The sequence below is a fragment of the Anolis sagrei genome, chromosome 2 (genome assembly GCF_037176765.1).
Source record: "Anolis sagrei isolate rAnoSag1 chromosome 2, rAnoSag1.mat, whole genome shotgun sequence".
NCBI lineage: Eukaryota > Metazoa > Chordata > Lepidosauria > Squamata > Dactyloidae > Anolis > Anolis sagrei.
In genome coordinates, this window is record NC_090022.1 from 194135920 (window position 1) to 194159128 (window position 23209).

The following is a 23209-nucleotide window of genomic DNA, read 5'->3' on the forward strand; positions in this document are numbered from 1 at the left end:
TCAAAGCACCCCCGATAGATGGCCATCCAGCCTCTACTTAAAAGCCTCCACCTCACTCCAGAGCAGTCAGGAAGTTCTTCCTCATGTTCAGGTGGAATCTCCTTTCTTGTAGTTTGAAGCCATTGCTCAGTGTCCTCGTCTCCAGGGCAGCAGAAAACAAGCCAGCTCCCTCCTTCCTATGACTGTGTAGGAGTATACTATAAATCTCAAACACCATGGTGCAGACATCTCCTGTCAAATCAACCCTGAAGCTACATTTGTGTATAGTTGTTGTGCAACTGCTAGCTGAACATCATCCTTGGAAAATGACATTTTATCTCCTGACTGATGGAAGCACAAGCACAAAGATGGTGAATTCCTACTAGGTGGAAATCCTTTTTTAATGGGAGGGTCACATTTGTCTCAAATAAGTCCTTTTGGGGACCACATGTCACTAGTGGAGGTATCAAAGGTAAAAAGGAGGAATCAAAGACAATCCAAGATTGGGAAACAATCAAACTCTAGGGTCATGACAAAGGTGATTTCTTCTAAGGAATATTATGAGGCCAAGGAAATTTGTAAACCTATTTTAAATACCTATATACCTGGGGTCCTACGAAAATTTCTCAGGTGGAAAGGAGTTACAGGTTGAAAATGTTTAAGGAGCCCTGATCTAAGTAACATATTCCCTCACACTAAATAGTTCACTAAAATGTTGAAGCACCAATCTTCCATTTTTGTTTCATACCCTCTCACACTTTACTGAGACGGCTACAACTTCTCCATGTTTTCTCCAAGTGCATGCTAGACTGAAAAGAAAATTACAGACCAATTTTGTAAAAATACAGGTTTATTCCCCACCATATGTCCACCCCAGCCCCTTCCCAGGGGCTTCACTCTCTCATCCCCACAAAAACCGTGTCACACCCTGCCCACCCAACCCCTCAGTGCTCGTTTCCTCCTCCTTCAGTTATGTGGGCACCATGGTCAGTTCTGTGTAGCTGATGTACATCACCTTAGGGACGCCTGCAAAGGATACAAAATGGAAAAGTGTTAGAGAGAAGTAGATAGGTGAAAGAATGGAGGGTCACGCTGGGACCCATAGTGGAAACATGGGCTGAGCTGTAGAACTGGAAGGATGAGGGTGGGAAGCTCTAGTTGTGGTTCGCAACCTTTGGTCCGCCAAAAGTTTGGGACTTCTGCTCCCTGAATGCTTTATGCTTGACTATGTTGGGTCTCCTGGAGTTGGAGCCCAAAACACTAGGAGGACCCCAAGCAGAGAACAACTGTTCTAACATAATCTGGAGCCATCAAGAGCAACGTGACTCCTCTGAGATGACGGGTCAATTGAAGGTACTGGATACACACCCCACCATTGATATGTGGCACAATTGTGGGGTTTTTTGTGTCAGGAGTGACTTGAGAAGCTGTAAGTTGCTTCTGGTGTGAGAGAATTGGCCATCTGCAAGGACATTGCCCAGGGAACGCCTGGATGTTCTGATGTTTTGCCATCCTTGTGGGAGGCTTCTCTCATGTCCCTGCATGGGGAGCTCGAGCTGACAGAGGAAGCTCATTCACACTCTTCCCGGATTCGAACCTCCAACCTGTCGGTCTTCAGTCCTGCTGGCACAAAAGTTTAACACATCGCGTCACCGGGGCTTCTTTTACCTTGGATGTCTAAGCACTATTTCTAAATGGACACCTGATGATAACAGGTGGCCAGCTAACACCTCTCATGGCTGAAATCACTGGGTTGTTGTAAGTTTTTTGGGCTGTATGGCCATGTTCTAGAAGCATTCTCTCCTGATGTTTCACCTGCATCTATGGCAAGCATCCTCAGAGGTTCTGAGGATGCTTGCCATAGATGCAGGTGAAATGTCAGGAGAGAATGCTTCTAGAACATGGCCATATAGCCTGAAAAACCTACAACAGTCTTCTTTCTTTGTTCTTCTGCTTCTAGGCAGAGACTTCTACTTTTCAGGCAGGTCTCTGGCAACACCCATTTTACGATGACATTGTATATGATGGGATTTGAGCATTCAAGGATTTTGGCATCCATGAGGGGTTCTGAAATCAAACCCCAGTGGATACAGATTACCCTTTGTATCACCTTTTACTTAATGTAATCCCCTCTGCTTTACTAGAGGCTCATTTTCAGGGAATCCCCTACAGAACTGTTTGTGGAGAAGGTTTTTTTTTTTAGTGTGAAAGGTTTTGTTGTGTGCTAAGGTTGGGCACCCTTTTTTCCTGGATCTTTCATAAGGATGAAAGATTGAGTAGAAATTTCCCTTCTCTACTGAAGTCCCCATGGAGATTTCTAAACTTATGCTTGACATATTTGCTTGGAGCCCCCCGTGGCGCCATGGGCTAAACCCTTGTGCCAGCAGGACTGAAGACTGACAGGTTGGAGATTCGATTCTGGGGACAGCGCAGATGAGCTCCCTCTGTCAGCTCCAGCTCCCCATACAGGAATATGAGAGAAGCTTCCCACAAGGAGGATAGTAAAACATCAAAACATCTAGGCATCCCTTGGGCAACGTCCTAGTAGATGGCTAATTCTCTCACACCAGAAGCAACTTGCAGTTTCTCAAGTCACTCCTGACACAAAAATATATATTACTATTATTATTATTATTATTATTATTATTATTATTAGAGGAAAAACTTCTCTAAGCATTTGTAGGTTCTGTGGTGTAATTCTATGATCAACATTTATGTGCTGGAGGACCGAAGGTGTATCCACATTATTTAATTGATGCAGTTTGACCCTACTTTGACTGCCATGGCTCAGTCTTATGGAATCTTGTAGTTTGGTGAGGGACTAGCATGATTTGGCAGAGAAAGCTAAAGAATTTGTGAAACTACAAATCCAAGGATTTCATAGCATTGAGTTAAAGTGATGTCAATCTGCATTAACTCTACAGTTTAGACATTTCCTCTAGTTGTCCAAATTTGCCAGGGGTAGTCCTGATTACTCTTCCGGCATCTCACTGTGGCGCGATGGGTTAAACCCTTGTGCCGGCAGGACTGCTGACTGAAAGATTAGCGGTTCGAATCAGGAAACGGCGTTAGTTCCCGTCTGTCAGCTCCATTTTCTCATGCAGGGATATGAGAGAAGACTCTTACGGGATAGTAAAACATCTGGACATCCCCAGATGGCCAATTCTCTCATACCAGAAGTGACTTGCAGCTTCTCAAGTCACTCCTGACACAGAAAAAAAAATGCTTGGAGAGTCTTACAAAAATGTATTGGAAGTGGTTGCAAAATTTTTCTTCTCTGCTGCCAAGACCCATAAGGTGATGACACATACACGTATAACAACAGGACTTATCTAATGGCTACAATATTACCAACATGTCAGATCTGCTATGAAAATCTCGACTATCACATAGGGTGAGGTAGTGTACTTGTGTGCTAAGGCTGGGCAGTATACATGTTCAAATCAAGTGGGATGGAAGGAAGCTGGATTGTAGCCGCTTCCATTGCATACAAATGAGCCGAAACTGCAATCCTTGCTAGACGGAGAACGGTGGGGCAGGGAGGGCATCTTTGAGTGAGAGAAGCCACAGTTCAGATGCCTGAAGAGCAGAGTCGGGTCTAGTGGGAGAGAGTGAGAGGGGGGAGGAGGAGGAAGAGGCCTGCACCTTGCCTCATTTTCCGCCCCTGCTTGGTCAGGCGTACGCTTCTGGCTGTCATGCAGCACAAGGCGCCGGAGTCCTTGCCATCTGCTCTGGGACATTGTCGCCCACAGAGAGCGGCTATTAATATTCCAGAGCTTCCCACCCAGATCCCTGCCCTTTCCTACTGAAAGCCAGACTGCACTGCGAGAGGTCTCCCCTGCACGGTTTGCGACTGCAGGGATCAAAATGCGCTCCTCTTTGTTAAAATGACAGAACAAAGAAGTGACTTCTTTTTTCAAGTTGCACTGATTTTCAACCCTGCCTGCCTGATATCTACGTGTTTTTTTAAAAAACTCTCCTTTTAACAACAAAAAAGAGGCCAAGACAAATAAATAAACAAGATTAAAAGCATTTCAAATTAAAACATAACAATATAATACTTTCTGTCTTGGGATTTTTTTTTGTTACTCCAGAGGCCAGGAAGCTTGGCAGAAAGGCACTCTATAGGGACTGTGAGTCAACATTTGTGTGTGTGTAATTACAGCCCATGTTCCAGGTAGGGTTACCAAATCTCAGGTCTTGGCCCTGAGTCTCCAATTTTATGGGTCATGTCTGGAGAAGACATAGGGATACAAATTGTCTAGTCTTGGGGAGCTGATCCAGGCGGAGCTTCAAAGCGGCTGCCACAGCCGTCAATGCCTCCACCAGACTCTCCCGTTTAGTTCAGTTTCTTGGCAGAAACGTTCAGTTTCTTGGCAGGCGGTTGGACTGGATGGCCCATGAGGTCTCTTCCAACTCTTTGATTCTATGATTCTGTTGTAAACCATCAACTTGCTACAATTTTCAAGGCATAACTAATTGATTGCTGCAACTTTCCAAGACTCTCCAGGTTGTCTATAGATTTTCTTAACTTCCTCCTACCTTCACCATCACTATGGCACCAGGGCTCACCCTCCACTCTGCTCCGCTGGTGTGGGCCCTAAGATCTGCTGGGGAGGACCTACTCTCAGTCCCACTCCCATCCCAAGTGCGGTCGGTTGGAACAAAAGAGAGGTGCCCCCCCCCCCCAGCTTTGGAACATCCTCCCCAGGGATATGAGGCTTGCTCCCATACTACAATGTTTTTGCAAGGACCTGAAAACATGGTTCTTTAGACAGGCTTTTGGAAATGATTAAGTTATCTGCTAATCTAAGGACCAAACTATATAATATTGACACTGGTGCTTTAATGATCGAATCTGGACTGTGGCTGGGATGTTGTACTATTCATTTTAATGCCAGTTAGTAATATTTTTATTGATTTTAACTGGGATTGGTTTTTTATTTTTGTATTGTGCTGTTTTTATGTAAACTGATATTGTCATTGTCTAATACGTTGATATGATTTTACCTGTATATGGCACTTGTATGTGCTACTGTAAGCTGCCCCAAGTCCTTTTTGGAGATGGTGGCAGGATAATAATAATAATAATAATAATAATAATAATAATAATAATAGGCTAAAACAGTTAGTCTAAGTTAAATGTTCCTTATATCATCCCCTTGAGTAGTTGAGAAAAATGATCTTGTTGGTCCTTACTTCTTCTCTACTCCCCATTTCTACACCAATCTATGTTCTCAAGTAGTTTATTCCTTTCCTGACTGTCCTTCTCCTTCATATTCTGGTTTTATAGGAGGAAAATCAAAGGGAAGTCCTCTTCATGTCTTCTGGGATCCAAGAGGATTCCTGTCATTTTGCAAAATACTTTATATATTATTACCCAGCTGATAACTGGGTAATAAAAAAATCCCAGATAACTTTTTGATCAATAGGGCTGAGGTTAAGCACACTCTAGGTAATATTTGGAAGCTATTTTGCTTTATCATATTAAAGATGACCTTTTCTTCTCATCATGGATAGCAGTTTTATTTATTAAACCACAAATTATCTTATGTCCCTATCTTGGGATGTGCACTTTTAGTTAAATTAAGCTGGAAGTACATCTCAGGGCCTGATCCCTCTTTTCCAGTCCTTGGTGTAAGCAGAAGAATCTCAAGATGCCACCATTGCCTTGAAATGTTTTGTGTATATTTTAATTCATTTGTTTAATTTGGCCTTATTTTGAATGGTATAATCTGATCAACTGTGTTTTGATGCTTACTGTGCTGGTAATCCATCGTCTTTGATTTTGCACGGGCTATCACTAAGTCTCAGATATGAAATTTGGGGTAGTTGGACCTCGCAACTCTAGCGAAAGGTAAATGGTTCATTTACCAAAATGACTGTATTCTGCATTTGTATTTTCATTGTGTATTGTATGACATCAAATGGGTGCCATTCATGTTGTAAGATGCTGCGAGTGCCCAAGGGGAGATGGGAGGGGATATAAGTAAAGTTGACTTGACTTGACTCCTATCTATAGAGCCCCAAGGCACAGTGGTGATGGTGGGGACCAGTTGTGGGGACTTTGTGGGTATAAGAGAAGGGATGGGAGGAACTAGAAGGTACTTACAGGGCAGGCGGAGGTCAGCAGGAGGCACATCGGGTAGGGTCATCAAAAAGAAAATAAGACCGCGATACCTACTTTTTGGCTACTTACTGTCCGGCTTATCATCTTTGCTCTCGCCATTCTGGGCACCCTTCTGGGAGAGTCTGGTGGAGGCGTTGACGGCTGTGGCAGCCGCTTTGAAGCTCCGCTTGCGCTTCTGGACATTCTGCTCCGGGTGGAAGATGATGACGTAGACTTTGGGCACGTAGAGCATCCCGAGGGAAACCGAGGCGCTCAGGCTCATAGAGACGGTCAGCGTGGTTGTCTGGATGTAGATCTGGAGGGGGCAGGGAGAGGGAAAAATAACACCAACTCGCTGGGCTCCAAAAGCATGGCAGATGGCATCATCTTCTAAAACCACTGGCTTGGGACCAACTGATACTAAAGCTTGGGAAAAGTCCTATTTTGGATTACAAAGTACTTCTTAAAAAATTGCTGGCCATTTTCCAAGCTGTGCTAACACTATGTAACAAGATTTTTGTTCCTGAGTTATAAATGTCATTTCCTAATTGGTTATATTAAAAAATGGAAAAAGTGTATTCAACTACAAAAACTTTGTTTTTGCGGGACATCCTGCAGCACATTTTGCTATAGTTTTTCAACAAATATCGTATTGAGTCTCAACCAATTCAACCTCGTTTGTGACAGCCAGAAAAACGAACTTTCGGGAGCATAACTAATTTCAAAATACCAAACGAACAATTAAACAGGAAATAACACTTTCAAACAAAGAACATTTTCCCCCCAAAGTTTGTTTCATAGTGTAATACAATCAGAAAGATGTAAGGCCCTTCCAGACAGGCCCTATATTCCAGGATCAGATCCGAGGTTTTCTGTTTATCTCAGATTATCTGGCAGTGCAGACTCAGGGCCCTTCCACACAGCCCTATATCCCAGAATATCAAGGCAGAAAATCCCACATTATGAGCGTGGACTCAGATAACCCAGTTCAATGCAGATATTATGGGATTTTCTGCTGATATTCTGGGTTGTATGGCTGTGTGAACGGGCCCTAAGAGCCCCACAGCTCTATATCCCAGATTATCAAGGCACTGGAGGATGCAGACTGGCTGATGTCTCACCACACTACAGCTTCTACAATTCCATAGCATTCAGCTATACCAGTTAAAGCAGGGTCCTCAAACTAAGGCCTGGGGGCCGGATACGGCCCTCCAAGGTCATTTACCCAGCCCTTGCTCAAAGTCAACCTAAGTCTGAAATGACTTGAAAGCACACAACAACAACAACAACAATCCTATCTCATCAGCCAAAAGGAGGCCCACACTTCCCATTGAAATGCTAATAAGTTTATATTTGTTAATTTTTTTCTTCATTTTAATTATTATATTGTTTTGAAGTGGGGGTTTTTTGTACTACAAATAAGATATGTGCAGTGTGCATAGCAATTCATTCATTTTTTTTTCAAATTATAATCCTTCCCTCCAACAGTTTGAGGGACTGTGACCTGGCCCTCTGCTTAAAAAGTTAAAGTGATGACAAATTGCATTAATTCTACTGTGAAGACGCCCCCTATGGTTTTCTTTTCAGTTTGGAGATGATCAAAACAAACAAATGTCATATAACGAGCATATCTTAGCCTTGGCATGGAAGAAAGGTAGATTGCCGCCACCTTCCTTGCCTGCATATGAGCAAGGACTGCAATCCTTATTGATGTTGACAGAGAAGAACTGAAGGTAGGAAGCAGGCATGTAGTAGGGGGGGGGGGCTTGAGGGGCTTCACCCCCCCCCCCCAAATTCTCAGGGCGGTCTGTGAGAAGGCCTTACTCGTACATTATTTAAACTGTTATGTTTATTCATATCACCATGCTCAATATATCCCATATGCATGGGGGTATTGGGGTAACAATACAAAAGGTTTGCTAGGGTAGACCCTCTTTCACTCAGACTCAGTCCCCCCCCCCCCCCCTGAATCAAACTCCGCTCCCCCCGAATCAAAATCCTGGCTACGATCCTGGTAGGAAGGGTAGTTTTGAGTAAGAGAAGCCATAGTTAATATGCCTGAAGAGAGGAGCCTGGTCTAGTGGGACACCCCAGTAAAACCGAGTGTTCCTTATGAGAATTGGAGTTCAACAGCAATTGAAGATGGCACATTGTCTGCTCTGTTTCTTTTACATTTTAAAAAAGTATTAACTATAAAAATAGATGTTGCAGGGAAACAGAACTGGACAACAAGTGATTCTCCAAATGCTCTAACTCTAACTTCCATCAGTCAGCCAGTATAGCCAGTATTCAGAGGGACTGATAGGGACTGTAGCTCAAGAACAGGCAAACTTCTAGTACACTCAGCTATGATGGGGCAATAGATGATGTTGCTACCCAGTATAACGGAATACTCTTGTATTTAAATTATAGCCTTGCAATAGCTCTCAAGACAAAATAAAAATGGGGCACTACAAAGTGAGAAGCCTGTTTAAGGCCAATCTATATAAATAAAAATGTAATGTTAAGTTTGTGGCATTAACATAATTCAAAAACCACTTGACAAATTGACATGAAATTTGGACACAATACACGTATCAGGCCAACGAGTGACCATCACTCATAAAAACACTGCAAAACAGAGCAGAAGGGACTTAAAAAGCCCCAAAAGCAAAAAGCTGTTACAGTGCATGCACAAGAACAACTCCCCCTGGCAAACAAAACACACAATAGCATATCCACACTCTCTTCCAGACTACAGCTCCCAGGATCCACTAGACCAGGCCCTTTAGGAGAGGAGGATGATTCAAATGCACTGCTTCCACGCTGCAAGCTTTCTTCTCCTTGGATTTCTTTGAGAGCATCCCAATCCCTACATATTTCCAATTTCCTATTCCTGGACTGCAACTCTCAGCAATCCTCCAGGTAGACAGATTAGATAGAGAAAAGTAGGTAGGTGGATAGATGGATCAGGAGGACTGCTGGGAGTTGCAGTCCAAGAATAGGTAGAGAAGGAAAAAAGGAGAGAAAGTAAAAGGGAAAGAAAAGGGGAGGGAAGGAAGGGAAGAAGAAGAGAAGGAAGGAAGGCGAGAAGGAAAAAAGGGAAGAAAGGAGAGAAAGAAAGAAAGAAAGGAAGGAAGGAAGGAAGGAAGAAACGAAGGGAAGGAAGGGAAGAGAATGAAGGAGAGAATGAAAGAAAAGAAGGGAAGGAAGGAAGGAAGGAAGGAGAGAAAGAAAGGAGAAGAAAAAGAGAGAGAAAAGGTTGGCCACAGCAACGCGTGGCGGGCACAGCTAGTCACAGAATAATAAAACTGGAAGAGACCATGAGGGTGATCCAGTCCAACCCCCTTCTACCACACGGGGGGGGGGGGGGGACCTCCAACAGATAGCCATCCAGCCTCTGCTTAAAAACCTCTGGAGAAAGAGATTCCACCACACGTCAGAACAGTATATTCCACTGCCGAACAGCATTTACCATTAGTCAGTCACAGCCTTTGCAGTGCTGGGAGAGGAAAGGATAAGACCTAGAGGTTTGTCTGCTAAATATTTGATAGGGGCAGGATGAGATAGAGCTAGGGAGTCAGAGCGTGAAGACTAGTAAGGAGAAGGGGAATTGAGAAGATCTGGGCATTAAGGGAACTGCGAATGTGGCTAGACTTCCAGGAGAAGTGTTGAAACAGAAGGTGCACTGTGTGCTTGTGTGTAGAATTGGTATAAGGATAGATCTATATATATAAATTTGTTAGGGGCATCCAACGAGGAAACAAAACTCAAAAACCCCCCAACGAAACTTAACCAAAATTCCCATGCCCATAACACAACCCACAAGGTACAAACATATCTACTCAAAATGAAAAACAACACAACAACACACTCACAAAACGGCAAAACAACAAAACTAAAAAAACCCAACGAAACTTAACCAAAATCCCCGTGCCCATAACACAACCCACAAGGTACAAACATATCTACTCAAAATGAAAAACAACACAACAACACACTCACAAAACGGCAAAACAACAAAACTCAAAAATCCCCCAACGAAACTTAACCAAAATCCCCATGCCCATAAAACAACCCACAAGGTACAAACATACCTACTCAAAATGAAAAACAACACAACAACACACTCACAAAACGGCAAAACAACAAAACTGAAAAATCCCCCAATGAAACTTAACTAAAATCCCCGTGCCCATAACACAACCCACAAGGTACAAACATATCTACTCAAAATGAAAAACAACACAACAACACACTCACAAAACGGCAAAACAACAAAACTCAAAAATCCCCCAACGAAACTTAACTAAAATCCCCGTGCCCATAACACAACCCACAAGGTACAAACATATCTACTCAAAATGAAAAACAATACAACAACACACTCACAAAACGGCAAAAGAACAAAACTCAAAAAAACCCCAACGAAACTTAACCTAAATTCCCATGCCCATAACACAACCCACAAGGTACAAACATATCTACTCAAAATGAAAAACAACACAACAACACACTCACAAAACAGCAAAACAACTGAGCATGCGCATTGGCGCCCAGCCGCAAGTTCCCTGGCGCGCGCACATGGCCTTCCAGCCAATGTTCCCTCTGCGGAAACCATGCCCACTCCAAGCCCCGCCGCGCCGCTTCCCGCACACACACACCCCCTGCCGCACACACACACGCAACCCCACGCTCCATCACTCCCCCCGCCGCCGCATACACACACGCAACCCCACTCCCCCCGCCGCCACACACACACACGCAACCCCACGCTCCATCACTCCCCCCACCGCCGCACACACACGCAACCCCACTCCCCCCGCCGCCGCACACACACACGCAACCCCATTCCCCCTGCCGCCGCACACACACACGCAACCCCACGCTCCATCACTCCCCCTGCTGCCGCATACACACACGCAACCCCACGCTCCATCACTCCCCTGCCCCAATCTTACCTCCTTTTACTTCATGCCACCTCTAAACCCCACCCCGCCCCTTCCCGCCCTGTCAAAATCTAGGAAAGACAGGAAGGAAGGAAAGAAGGAAGAAAGAAAAAGGGAGGTAAAGAAAAAGGGGGAAGGAAGGAAAGTTAGAGGAAGAAGAAAAGGAAAGAAAAGGAAAGATGGAAGGAAAGGAAAGAGAGACAGCAGAAGAGAAAGAAAAAGGGGGAAGGAAGGAAAGAGATAGAGAAAGAAGAGGAGAAAGAAAGATGGGAAGGAAGGAAGGAAGGAAGGAGGGAGGGAGGGAAAGAAGGAGAGAAAGAGGGAAGATTGGCCACAGCAACACGTGGCGGGTAAAGGTTGTTATTTCTATTATTATTATTATGATGCTATTGTTCCTCTGAGACCCTTTTAGGGGGAATGGGAGAGGTGTCAGGTCCCAGAGGCAATGCATTGCATTATTGTTATTGTTATGATGGTGGTGAAATAAAAGGACATAAAAAGTGAAAGAAGGAAGCAAACAGGGAGGGAAGAAAGGCAAAGGAAGAAAGGGGGAGGGAATGAAGGAAAGAGAGAAGGATGAAACCAAGTAGTGAAAGAAGGAAAGAAAGAAAGAGGTAGAGAAGGAAGAAAGGAGAGAAAGGGGGAGGAAAAGGGGGAAGGAATAGGTAGGGACCTCTCTTTCATAATAGTCCAGATATCTACCTCAACTTTGATAAGTTTTACTATAGGCCACAGCAACGCGTGGCAGGGCACAGCTAGTGTTATATAAAAGGTGTTACTGTTTTTATTATAAGGGGCCATGGTGGCACAGCGGGTTAAACTGTTAAGCTGCAGAACTTCCTGACCAGAAGGTTGGCGGTTCAAATCCGCAGGACGGGGTGAGCTCCTGCTGTCAGCCCCAGCTTCTGTCAACCTAGCAGTTTGAAACCATGCAAATGTGAGTAGAACAATAGGTACTGCTTCAGCAGGAAGGTAACAGCACTCCATGCAGTCATTCCGGCCACATGACCTTGGAGGTGTCTATGCTGCTCTTTGGTTTAGATATGGAGATGAGCACCAACCCCCAGAGTCAGACATGACTAGACTTCATGTCAAGAGGAAACCTTTGCCTTTACCTTACTGTTTTTATTTTCTACCATTGTGTATTGCTGTTGGAAAAGAGAATTGGTCATGCAATGACGCAATGGTCAACTGCAATAACTCTTGTCATTAGTATTGTCAATGAATAGATCTTGGACTGGAACTATGATTTGGATTTGCGGACTTAGGCTTGGTTGCATTTTAATATTTTAATGGCCAATATTTTAATGTATTTTATAATCTTTTTGGCTTATTTTATCTTAATTGTTTGTATTACAACTGTTTATTTGTTGGCATCTAATGACTGCCAGTTGTAAGCTGCCCTGAGTCCTCCCTTGGAGGTTGAGACGGACAGGATACAAATGCTTGAAATAAATAAATAAATGTGTTACCACACTGAACCCACTGATCAACACAGCCACTTTGCCCATATTGACAGATGGACCTCGAGGTTGAAAGAGCAAGGGGAGTGATAGGAGACAAAGGATTAGAACTGTGGATTCAATCTGGATAGCGGTTCTGCCACAGAATCAGAAACCAGATCAGTTCTCATCTCAGTGCTTTTTTAAAAGCATGCTTGTATTGAGCAACAAGTATTTCCCAAGGTCACACGCTATACTCACTAGAGATGAGCAATAATGTGCATGCCCACTTATAAGTCCCAGAGAGGACCAGATGAGATGACAGCTTAACCTCTTTCAACATGTCTGTGAAATGTGTAGTGCACCAGGAGAAAGTGAGGCTGTGCCCCATTTGCTGGGCAGTGATGTGGCATGGCAGTGCCCTTAGGATGACCCATCCAAATGCGCTTGAAAGGGTCTTTGCTGCCATCTCATTCATCTCTTCAAAGGGTCATTAGAAACCTCCCATTTCTTTGGAGCTACGAACAGTTGTCTTGATCTAGACACTGCTAGTAAAAAAGCTGCCATTTCTGTAACAAATGGGAAAGGCTGGGGCACTGGGATGTTTTCCTATGTAAAATAAAACTCTAACTGCTACAAAACTTTAGGGAAAATTAAATATTAAGGAAAATGTGTATCTCCAGCACTTAGCCCATTTTGACATTTCAGCACAAGATTTCCTCAGATAGATGGGCTGCAGAAATCAAACTTGCAAATTAAGTCCCTGTTTACTTACCAAAGACCAATGATAAGACCAAGCATACTAAATGTAAGCACAAAATCAGGTGCTGTGGCAAAAGATGTTTTATACTCTTTGGGATAGCAGTTCTGAAACAAATGTGGTAAATATATTACCTGTCATTCTATTAGAAACATATAGAATAATAGAATCACAGAGTTGGAAGAGACGTCAAGGGCCATCCAGTCCAACCCCCTGCCAAGAAGCAGGAAAATTGCATTCAAAGCACCCCTGACAGATGGCCAACCAGCCTCTGCTTAAACGTTTATATAAATTCATGTGTTCTTCTACACACATGGGGCAAATTATTTGTTACAGTGCAACAAAAGTATTGTGCTGACCTGACAGAAGTGGAGCTGTGTATTGTTGAAGACTTTCATGGCCGGAATCACTGGGTTGTTGTAGGTGTTTTCGGGCTATATGGCCATGTTCTAGAGGCATTCTCTCCTGACCTCACAACCTCTGAGGATGCTGCTATAGATGCAGGCGAAATGTCAGGAGAGAATGCCTCTAGAACATGGCCATATAGCCCGAAAAAACCTACCACAACCCAGGAGAGCTGTGCATACAGCAATACTGTGCACCACAATTGTGCATGTAAGAGTTAACGTCTTGCACTTTATGATTGCATACTATGTAACAGGACCTGGGGGACATCTAGATATGCCTAAAACAGTGGTGCTGATCTGGAGTGGGGTATCCAAATTAGCATCACCATGGTCTGCATGGTTAACCACTGAATTCAGATCCGGGCTGGCGGGTGTCCACATTGCATACCCCTGAGATGGTACAGCAGCTGGATGGAGTCTGCACAGCTCAATACTACAGAGCCATACCTCGCCTTGTTGTTCTGGGTTTTGTGGTGGACACTCGGCACAAAACTGCGGTGTTCAATCCTTGGCTCCTGTAAAAACTATAGCCAGAACAATAGAGAGATTTGAGAAAGGGGAAGGTGGAAAGAAGGAACCTTTTTTCCTTTTGCTCTTCACTTCTCCAATCGTCTTATCGCTCCAACTAATGTAACTCCAGGCACTGAGTGATGAACACTGTTAATTTCATGCCCAGTGGGCACTGCAAAGCCCAAAACAACTGGAACAAGTAAGTGCCACTTCCTGTCCCTAGGTTGCCCCAGCTCAGTGGGATGGTAATGTAAACAACCACAGTTGAATAGGAAGCTCCAGAGTATCCCACAACTTTTTTTTAACATGGAATAAGGCCACAATAAAGCAAATGGATCTTATACATCATGTGATGTATGAGATCCATTCACCCATGAACTAACTCATTGACTCATATAGATGGTCCCCTAGTCATTGATGAGCCTTGCCCAATTTTGTTATTCTACATCAGAGTTGCATACTGCTGTGGTAGCTTATCTCTACATTTTTTTTTTGTCGTGTCAGGAGTGGCTTGAGAAACTGCAAAGCGCTTCTGGTATGAGAGAATTGGCCATCTGCAAGGACATTGCCCAGGGGACGTCCAGATGTTTTGATATTTTACTACCCTTGTGGGAGGCTTCTCTCATGTCCCCGCATGAGGAGCTGGAGCTGATAGAGGGAGCTCATCTGCACTCTCCCTGGATTTGAACCTGCAACCTGTTGGTCTTCAATCCTGCCGCACAAGGATTTAACCCACTGCACCACCGGGGGCTCCTCATCTCTACATGCAAGATATCTATGCTACATTGTGGGGATGTTCAGTTGCAGCCATTCTCTATTTAAATCATATTATAGCCAGAAACCCTAAATGTTCCCACCAAAATGCTATCCCATGTTATGGCGCAGAGATATATTCCTGTAACCTTTTTTCCTGCATCTTTTTCCTTGAGGAAAGATAAATTGTTTGGGGATAGTAATCCTTACTGGAAAAACAGCAGAAGTGGAAAAATATATGGTACTCTCTCCTTCCCCTTTAAAAATAGGCAGCCTTCCATAGCTGTTTTTCAGTTGTTAAAAAGTCAAGGCACTTCAAAAGCACATACTGTTATGTATCACCTGATTTAGTCCAGCTTTGGCCTGCTCCCCCTCCACTCCCCCTACCCTTGTCTCTTCCCTTTACAACCTGTTTCTTGACCCAGCCATTCCCACCTTCTCTGCTGATTGTGCTGTGCCAAAGAAGATGGGCACAAAGGCCAGCCAAACGATGCAAGTTGTGTACATGGTGAAGCCAATGGGCTTGGCCTCATTGAAGTTCTCGGGCACACCGCGGGCCTTGATAGCATAGACAGTGCAGGTGACCATCAAAATGATACTGTAGCTGAGGCAAGAGATGATGGAGAGGTCGGACATGTCACACTTCAGCACCCCTTGGGCGAACTCAGGGTTGGGTGTACGCTGCTCTTCAAAGTCAATGATGCTGTGTGGAGGGGCGACCCCCAGCCATATGATCACAGCTACAAGTTGTACAGAGATGAGGCTGAATGTGATGACTAGCTGCGAGGTGGGGCTGATGAACTTGGGTGGCGTCACAGACTTCTTGCCTTGCTCGAAGATGCGGTAGATGCGGTTGGTTTTGGTTAGCAAAGCTGAGTAGCTAATGGCCATTCCCAAGCCCAAGAAGAGACGGCGCAAAGCGCAGACAGCAACCCCAGGCTCAGCGATCATCAGAAACGTGATGGAGTAGATGAGGAAAATCCCCGTGAGTAGGACATAGCTCAGCTCACGACCTGAGGCGCGAACGATGGGTGTGTCATTGAACCGGATGAAGGTGATGACAATGAAAGTGGTGCCAAGGATGCCCAGAATGGCCAAAAAGATGGGCAATACGGCCCAAGGAGAGCTCCACTCCAGTTTGACAATGGGTGTTGGGCGGCAGGCTGTGCGGTTGAGGTTGGGCCGCATGTCGAAGGGGCACATCTCGCAGGTGAACTCGTCCAGTTGATATTGGTAGCCGTCACAAAGCTCGCAGTGCCAGCAGCAGGGCACTCCCTTCACCATCTTCTTCCTCTCACCTGGATTGCAAGGAAGGCTGCACACCGAAGAGGGGATGTCCTTCTGACCCCCTGACCATTGCATGTCCTCAATCTAAAGGAAATAAGGAAATAAACCCCAGTTATTGTTAGTATATATTGTTATATGATATGAAAATTGCTTATAGTCTAAACTGTGTGGTTTCAGCAATGCATGAGTTAAAACAGAGAGATGTGAAGTATTGATAGAGTGTCACTTTTGGAACTTCCTGTGCAGGACGGAAAAGAAATACTGATAAAAAAGGAATGTGCTTCTTGCCATGTGTTGAGTGGACATGATTGATGATTGTCTTATCTATGCATATATATATATATATATATATATATATAGAGAGAGAGAGAGAGAGAGAGAGAGAGAGAGAGAGAGATGATTGTCATATGTATGTGTGTGTGTGTGTGTGTGTATAGAGAGGGGGGGGCGGGAGAAGAGAGTGTACACAAGTCATTTTTTTGAACATGAGAGATGTTGCAGGCCAGTGTTTCCCAAAGTATGGTCTTTCAGATGACTTCAGCTCCTAGAACTCCTGATCATTGACCAAGGCAGCTGAGGCTTCTGGGAGTAGAAGTCCAACATGCCAGGAGGACCAGAGTTTCGGATTTACTGTTGTAGACTCAGTACTACCGCTGCCTGCGTCAAACACAGTCACATTTCTTTAGCTGTGATGGATAGCTTCTATGCCAGTAGGACAGGGAAAAGATTCTGGATTTTGGCCTGAACTTTAAAGGAGCTGCCCAAGATTCTGAATCTAATGTGTGGAGAGACCCTGAGTAGGAAACTGTGGACGACTAGCAAACCACAATAATCCCTGTGGAAAATTTGGAGGACCTCAAATTCCACAATTTTTATTTGCCCCCTAAATTCCCTTTAGGGCAGTGGTTCCCAATCTGTGGGCCATGGCCCACTGGTGGACCATGAGTCCTAAAATAAGGTCCGTGGATCTAGATTATTAAATATGGTTTTCTGTGGCCGAGCAGATGGTGACTACTGGATGGCATATGTTCTGTATCAGAAACTAGAGCTGATGTGGTCTATTCAATGCAGTTTTCTGAATCAGCACCCCAAACCGAATCTAAAGTTGACCAAAAACCTATTCATAACCCTTTTGGTTCTAATGTTGGAGAGTGGTCCTGGTCAAGTGGTCCCTGGTCAAAAAAGGTTGAAAACCACTGCTTTAGGGAATATAAAGGGATTTTCAATATGGTTTTGCCCTCTGTCAGTCTATTTTGGGTTTAGTAGAGCAGGAAAATGTATTTTCAAAAAGTGCATCGCCTGGACCTAAATTGGGGTCAGGTGGGAAATGTGGCAAGGTGACTCTCATGCCCTGTAAAGAGCATTTTGGGGGGCTCTGGTTAATACAAAACAGCTCTGTGCTTTTTGAGTTATATGTTACCTGCCCCCACTTTAAAGACACCTGAAGCTGCTCTCCTGTCCCACTGGGATCTACCAGCCACCTCTACTTTCCTCGTATGATTCAATCACAGTTGTTGGACTACAACACCCAGAATCTTCCAACCAGCCAATTTAATAACCATAGTTATTTAAATATGTGCTTTTTATTGCATTTCATTCCATTCCGAGATGAAACAGAATGTGCCATGGTTCGGCCCCGCCTAGCTGGCTGCCTTCACTTTAAGCCTCTCATAAAAAGAGCTTACATAATTAATGTTAATAACCATCAATAGGTTATATAACCTTTGCCCACGCTGACCTCTATCTATCTGGGTTTGCCCAGTAAAAATGTCCCTGCGTAGTCCAACAATTGCGGAGGGCAGAGAGAAAGGGGGCTTCTCTTTGGATGGCATTTTATTTATTTTGATAGACCAAGCTTCCCTTGACAAAACATTTTTTTAATGTGTTAAATACTATTTATCTGTGCTGCTGTTTTGACCTACTCTCCTCTTTTCTTACAGTTGAATATGAAGCCCCATTTTAATGATTTAATACAGAAAACAAAATCTGGGAGCTTTGTTGTAAAGCACAGTTGCAGTGTGACCGTGAGGTCAAAATACTTTGGGGTTGTAATCCCTTTCGATGGTAATCAAGAAATTGCGTTTGGAGATCCACTGTGGAAATACATAAGGACAATAAGTACACTTGTCACCCGCTAGTACTTTGCTCTTTTGGGCATCATGTATGGGGGGGGGGGTATCAGTTCTTGGGGAAGTGTTTTTATGGACAACAGGTTGCATAATCCCCCCTCCCAAATCATGACCACTGGGAGATTAGTTTTTTTGTAGGCCAACAAAGTACCTTTCCATGCCCTATAGCAGCATTTCTCAACCTGGGGGTCGGGACCCCTGTGGGGTCATGAGAGGGTGTCAAAGGGGTCACCAATGACCATCAGAAAACACAGTATTTTCTGTTGTTCATGGGGGTTCTGTGTGGGAAGTTAGGCCCAATTCTATCAATTGTGGGGTTCAGAATGCTCTTTGATTGTAGGTGAACTATAAATCTCAGCAACTACAGCTCTCAAATGTCAAGGTCTATTTTCCTTAAACTCCACCAGTGTTCACATTTGGGCATATTGAGTATTTGTGCCAAGTTTGGTCCAGATCCATCATTGTTTGAGTCCACAGTGCTTTCTGGATGTAGGTGAACTACAACTCCAAAAGTCAAGGTCCGTGCCCACCAAACCTTTCCAGTATTTTCTGTTGGTCATGGGAGATTTGTGTGCCAAGTTTGGCCCAATTCTATCATTGGTGGAGTTCAGAATTCTCTTTAATTGTAGGGGAACTATAAATCCCAACAACTACAACTCCAAAATGAAAAAATTAATCCCCCCCTCCAAACCTCACCAGTATTCAAATTTGGGTGTATCGTGTATTTGTGCCAAATTTGGTCCGGTGAATGAAAATACATCCTGCAGATCAGATATTTATATTATAATTCATTACAATTATGAAGTAGCAACGAAAATAATGTTATGGTTGGGGGTCACCACAACATTAGGAACTGTATTAAAGGGTCACAGCATTAGGAAGGTTGAGAAACACTGCCCTATAGCTACTTCCTCTTTACCAGGGTACTACAACCTTTGTTGTAGGACTCAAGGAGGTTGGAAGTTGACTTTCTGAAAGAAGTTCATGAGAGAGAAGGTCTCGGGTGGTTCTTCCTGCCAAATTCTCACTCCATTCTTGATCATTACAGCAAGCCTGTGTTTTGCCACTCACATTCAGGCGCAGGTATTCTGTCCACTGCCCAATGGCTTTGTACCCAGGGGCTGAAGTGTTTGTCAGTTGAAACTGGAAAATGTCATAGCGGCCGGGTGCATCTCCATTTTCATTGAACATCACAGGGGTCCCAGCACTGCCTGCAGGAAGGAGAGAGTGACAGATGGGATGCTTGGACTAAGGAAACCATGGAAGACAAGGCTATCACTGGCTACCAGTTACAGGGGCTGTCAGGATCTAGAACAACAGTTACGGGGGGACACCAGCTGCAAAGGGCTTCTGTCCTCATGACCTCTTGGGGAAATTCCACAAGTGTCTGGTTGGAAAACACAGTGCTTGACTAGACAAGTATTTGATCAGGTCTATTCAGGCTTTTCTTTTGTTACAAACTGAAAAGGTCGTTGTTTGGGATAAGATATGCAGCACTGACCAGTTTAGCTATGGTGGCTATAGCTCTAGGTTTGGATGGTACTATTGTTTACTTCCAAGGTATGTACTGGTTAAATTGCACTTTGTGTTTCATGCTGTATGAAGCAATGTAATGTTTCCATTGGGTTGCTGTATGGCCATGTTCCAGAAGCATTCTCTCCTGACGTTTTGTCCACATCTATGGCAGGCATCTTCAGAGGTTGTGAGGTCTGTTGGAGACTAGGCAAGTGATGTTTATATATCTGTGGAAAGTCCAGGGTTGAGATAAAGAACTCTTGTCTCCTGAAGGCAAGTGTGAATGTTGAAATTGGCCACCTTGATTAGCATTTAATGGTTTTTCAATGCTGGGTGATTCAATGCTGATCAAGGTGGTCAATTACAATGTTCACATTTGCCTCAAATAGACAAGAGTTCTTTCTCCCACCCTGGACAGTCCACAGATATATAAACCCCATTTGCCTAGTTTCAAACAGACCTCACAATCTTTGAGGATGCCCGCCATAGATGTGGATGAAACATTAGGAGAGAATGCTTCTGGAACATAGCCATACAGCCCGGAAAACTCACAGCAAGCCAGTGATTCCAGCCATGAAAGCCTTCGACAACACAATGTTTTCACTGCTAGATGGAGTCTTTGCCAGTCTTACCATTTTTAACATTACTTTCGTTCAAGAAAACAAACCTACAAACAAACACAAAAATATACAGAAAAACTAATTGCACAAAACAAAAATGCAATACTTCACACACACACAAACTTCAAATGATTTTTTTCTTAATATAAAAAACTAAACTGCGACAACTAACAGAACTCCCCACACACAACACCCTTACTAAACATATATTACATATACATTACCAGACGTACCATTAAAGTTCACAGCAAGGATGTAGTTCAGTAAGGTACGTCCATGAATGGGATCCATCTTCTCACACACCCCAGTGTAGCCCGGGCAGAGGTCCAGGTGCATGTTATGCAAAGCATGGGCCATGGCATAGACGGCATCAATGACAAACTGCACCTTTCCCTCCTGTTCATATGTAGAATCTCGTCCAATCCGCTCTTCCCCTATGTGTTGGCAAGGAAAGAAAGACATATATGGATATGTGAGTGGGTCAAAACTGCTGCAAGCGAGGCTACATAGGAAAATAAAATCTTCCTATAATATTTTTAAATATACAGTACTCCACTTGCAGAGCTCTCTCCGGTAATCCTGCTTTTATGGTATTTTGTTTTGTTTCTTGTTGTTATGTGCCTTCACATCAACTACAGGCAGTCCCTGGGTGGCGAATATCTGACTTATGAATGAAAAAGTAAGTGAATATAAACTATATACTGACTGGTTACAGATAATCCCTGAGTTACAAACATCCAACATACAAATAATTCATAGTTAAGAATTGTGGTGAACCAACAGGAAATGAGAGAAATCTATCCCTAAGAAGGAAAATTCACTCCTGAAATAATTATCATGGGGGAAAGTTGTCTTTGCTGAAGCTTTATCACCAATCCTTTCTTCTACAACAAGTCAATTTTTCAAGATCTAATTCTCAAAGGGACAGAAAGTGAGGCGAAACCTTCTGAGCAGGGGCACAGAGAGTAAAACAAACACCACATGGGTGTAACCCTTCCCTATGCAGTCCAAAGCACTTTAAAAAAACCCATTCTGACTTACACACTAATTCAACTTAAGAACAAGCCTACAGAACCTATCTTGCTTGTAACTTGGGGACTGCCTGTATATATATCTCCCGCCACCTACTGCCCAATGCAGGGGGTGGACAAAGTTGGGGCACTCCCAAGGCTGTTTTTGAGCTCAGTCCTCCAAGGTTCCCCAAATTGTCCTTTTATTTCCTTCATCTTGGAAACTTCCATGAATGGTAGGTCCTCTTTTAAATAGGTTGGTGGGGAGGGGGCTGATGCTACCAATTTTTCAAAACCATCCATTTTCATTTCAGACTCCCCCAATTTAGCAGGGACTGATTTCTGCCAATCAATCCCCTTCCATCCTATGAAGGTTGAATAAAAAGTAATGCATCCACTTTTGTAATTTCTCAACAGATTTATGCAGCAGGTACTGGCTTGTTCAGTAGACTCTCCTCTACAGTTCCATTTTAATGGGAAGACTTAGCATTAAACAGTTGTGTTGTTAAAGTGTGAAGTATGGAATCCTGCACAGACGGTCAGTCAATGCAACTTAAGCAATGTGCACCCATTGAATTCTTGACAGCAGAAGGTGTCACCTCATCATCTTTAAACTTACTTGCCCAACAAGTACTCACATCAACACAATCACCGTTCTCTGATGAATCTCCTTTGGGGTGACACCTTCTGCTGTGGAGAATTCAATGATTGCACGTTGCTTAAGTCGCATTGACTGACCATCTGCACAAGGTTCCATACTTCGCACTTTAACAACACAACTGTTCAATGCTAAGGCTTCCCGCCAAAATGGAACTGTAGAGGAGAGTCTACTGAACAAGCCAGTACCTGCCACATACCAGTACTGCCATCTGTTGAAGTGTTACGAAGGTGGTGGCATTACTTTTCATTCAACTCTTGTATTCTTCTAGCTACTTTTAAATGTCCCTATTCCTCTCCCCTTGCCATTTTACCTTCAGCTTATTTCCACTGCTGCAAACTGAGTTCAATGCGCCAAAGCAGACCGCACTCAATGAATTCGGTGGGGGGTGAAAACAGAGGATAGAATATTGCCCTTTCAAGGTGTCTCAGAAAAAAGCAAACTGTTGCAATATCTCCTAGCTTATCTGTTCTGCCTTGCTAATGGGTTTTGCCATCTTGACTTCATTCTGGTATGGCTTGGCCAATCTTGTTCTTGATTCATAGGAGGGTTTGGTGTATATTTTACATTCTGGGTCACCACTAAAGACACTGGAGATGCATAAAAGGCTCATCTGAATCCCCACAAATGCCCACCCTTAGCCTAGGGACAACCCTCACCCTTCAGGGCTTGGGAGGAAGTGGTTACAATGAACCTGGTTGGGATGAATAGCCGGCAACGGCTGTTCTCCGTGTTTCATCCTTCCTTGTTGTGAGCTTCCATTTTCCTCCCTTTCCCTCCCAGGTGTACCATCCACTCCAGCACATCCATACCGGTGCATTTCCGCGCTCCCTCCTCCGGCTGCATCCCTGGACGAGTCAGTTTACATTTGAAGTCTTCCTCCCAGTATTCGGCAAACCAGAGGTTGCGCCGATTGTTCTCTAAGGAGCGTGTGGTGAAATATTGGTCAAAGCCTCAGGGAGAGAAAAGAGAGAAGATCAAATGAGTGAATGTGAGCTATTAGAACATAGTGCTGAGACAGAGGTTTTTAAGATCAGAATTTCCCAAAATTCACAGAACTGAAGGATATTGAAGAAAAAAAGAAAGAAAATCTAACATGCGA

At 43.8% G+C, this 23209-nt stretch overlaps 1 protein-coding gene across 3 annotated transcripts in view; it reads right to left on the reverse strand.

The window, feature by feature from the left end:
• Positions 1-811: 811 nt before the first annotated feature.
• LOC132767599 (metabotropic glutamate receptor 6-like) overlaps positions 812-23209 on the reverse strand; it is a 70884-nt gene continuing 48486 nt past the window's right edge. For 2 of the 3 annotated variants that reach the window (XM_060762723.2, XM_067464309.1), the window contains exons 6-11: positions 22920-23060; positions 20673-20873; positions 19376-19515; positions 15324-16259; positions 6179-6404; positions 812-1005 (exon numbers count right to left, since the gene is read on the reverse strand). In XM_060762723.2, coding sequence (XP_060618706.2) covers positions 950-1005; positions 6179-6404; positions 15324-16259; positions 19376-19515; positions 20673-20873; positions 22920-23060 — 1700 coding nt within the window. In that variant the 3' untranslated portion in view covers positions 812-949. Of the gene's footprint in view, positions 1006-6163; positions 6405-15323; positions 16260-19375; positions 19516-20672; positions 20874-22919; positions 23061-23209 lie in introns of all 3 variants that reach the window. The other variant, XM_060762724.2, reaches the window with a different exon arrangement.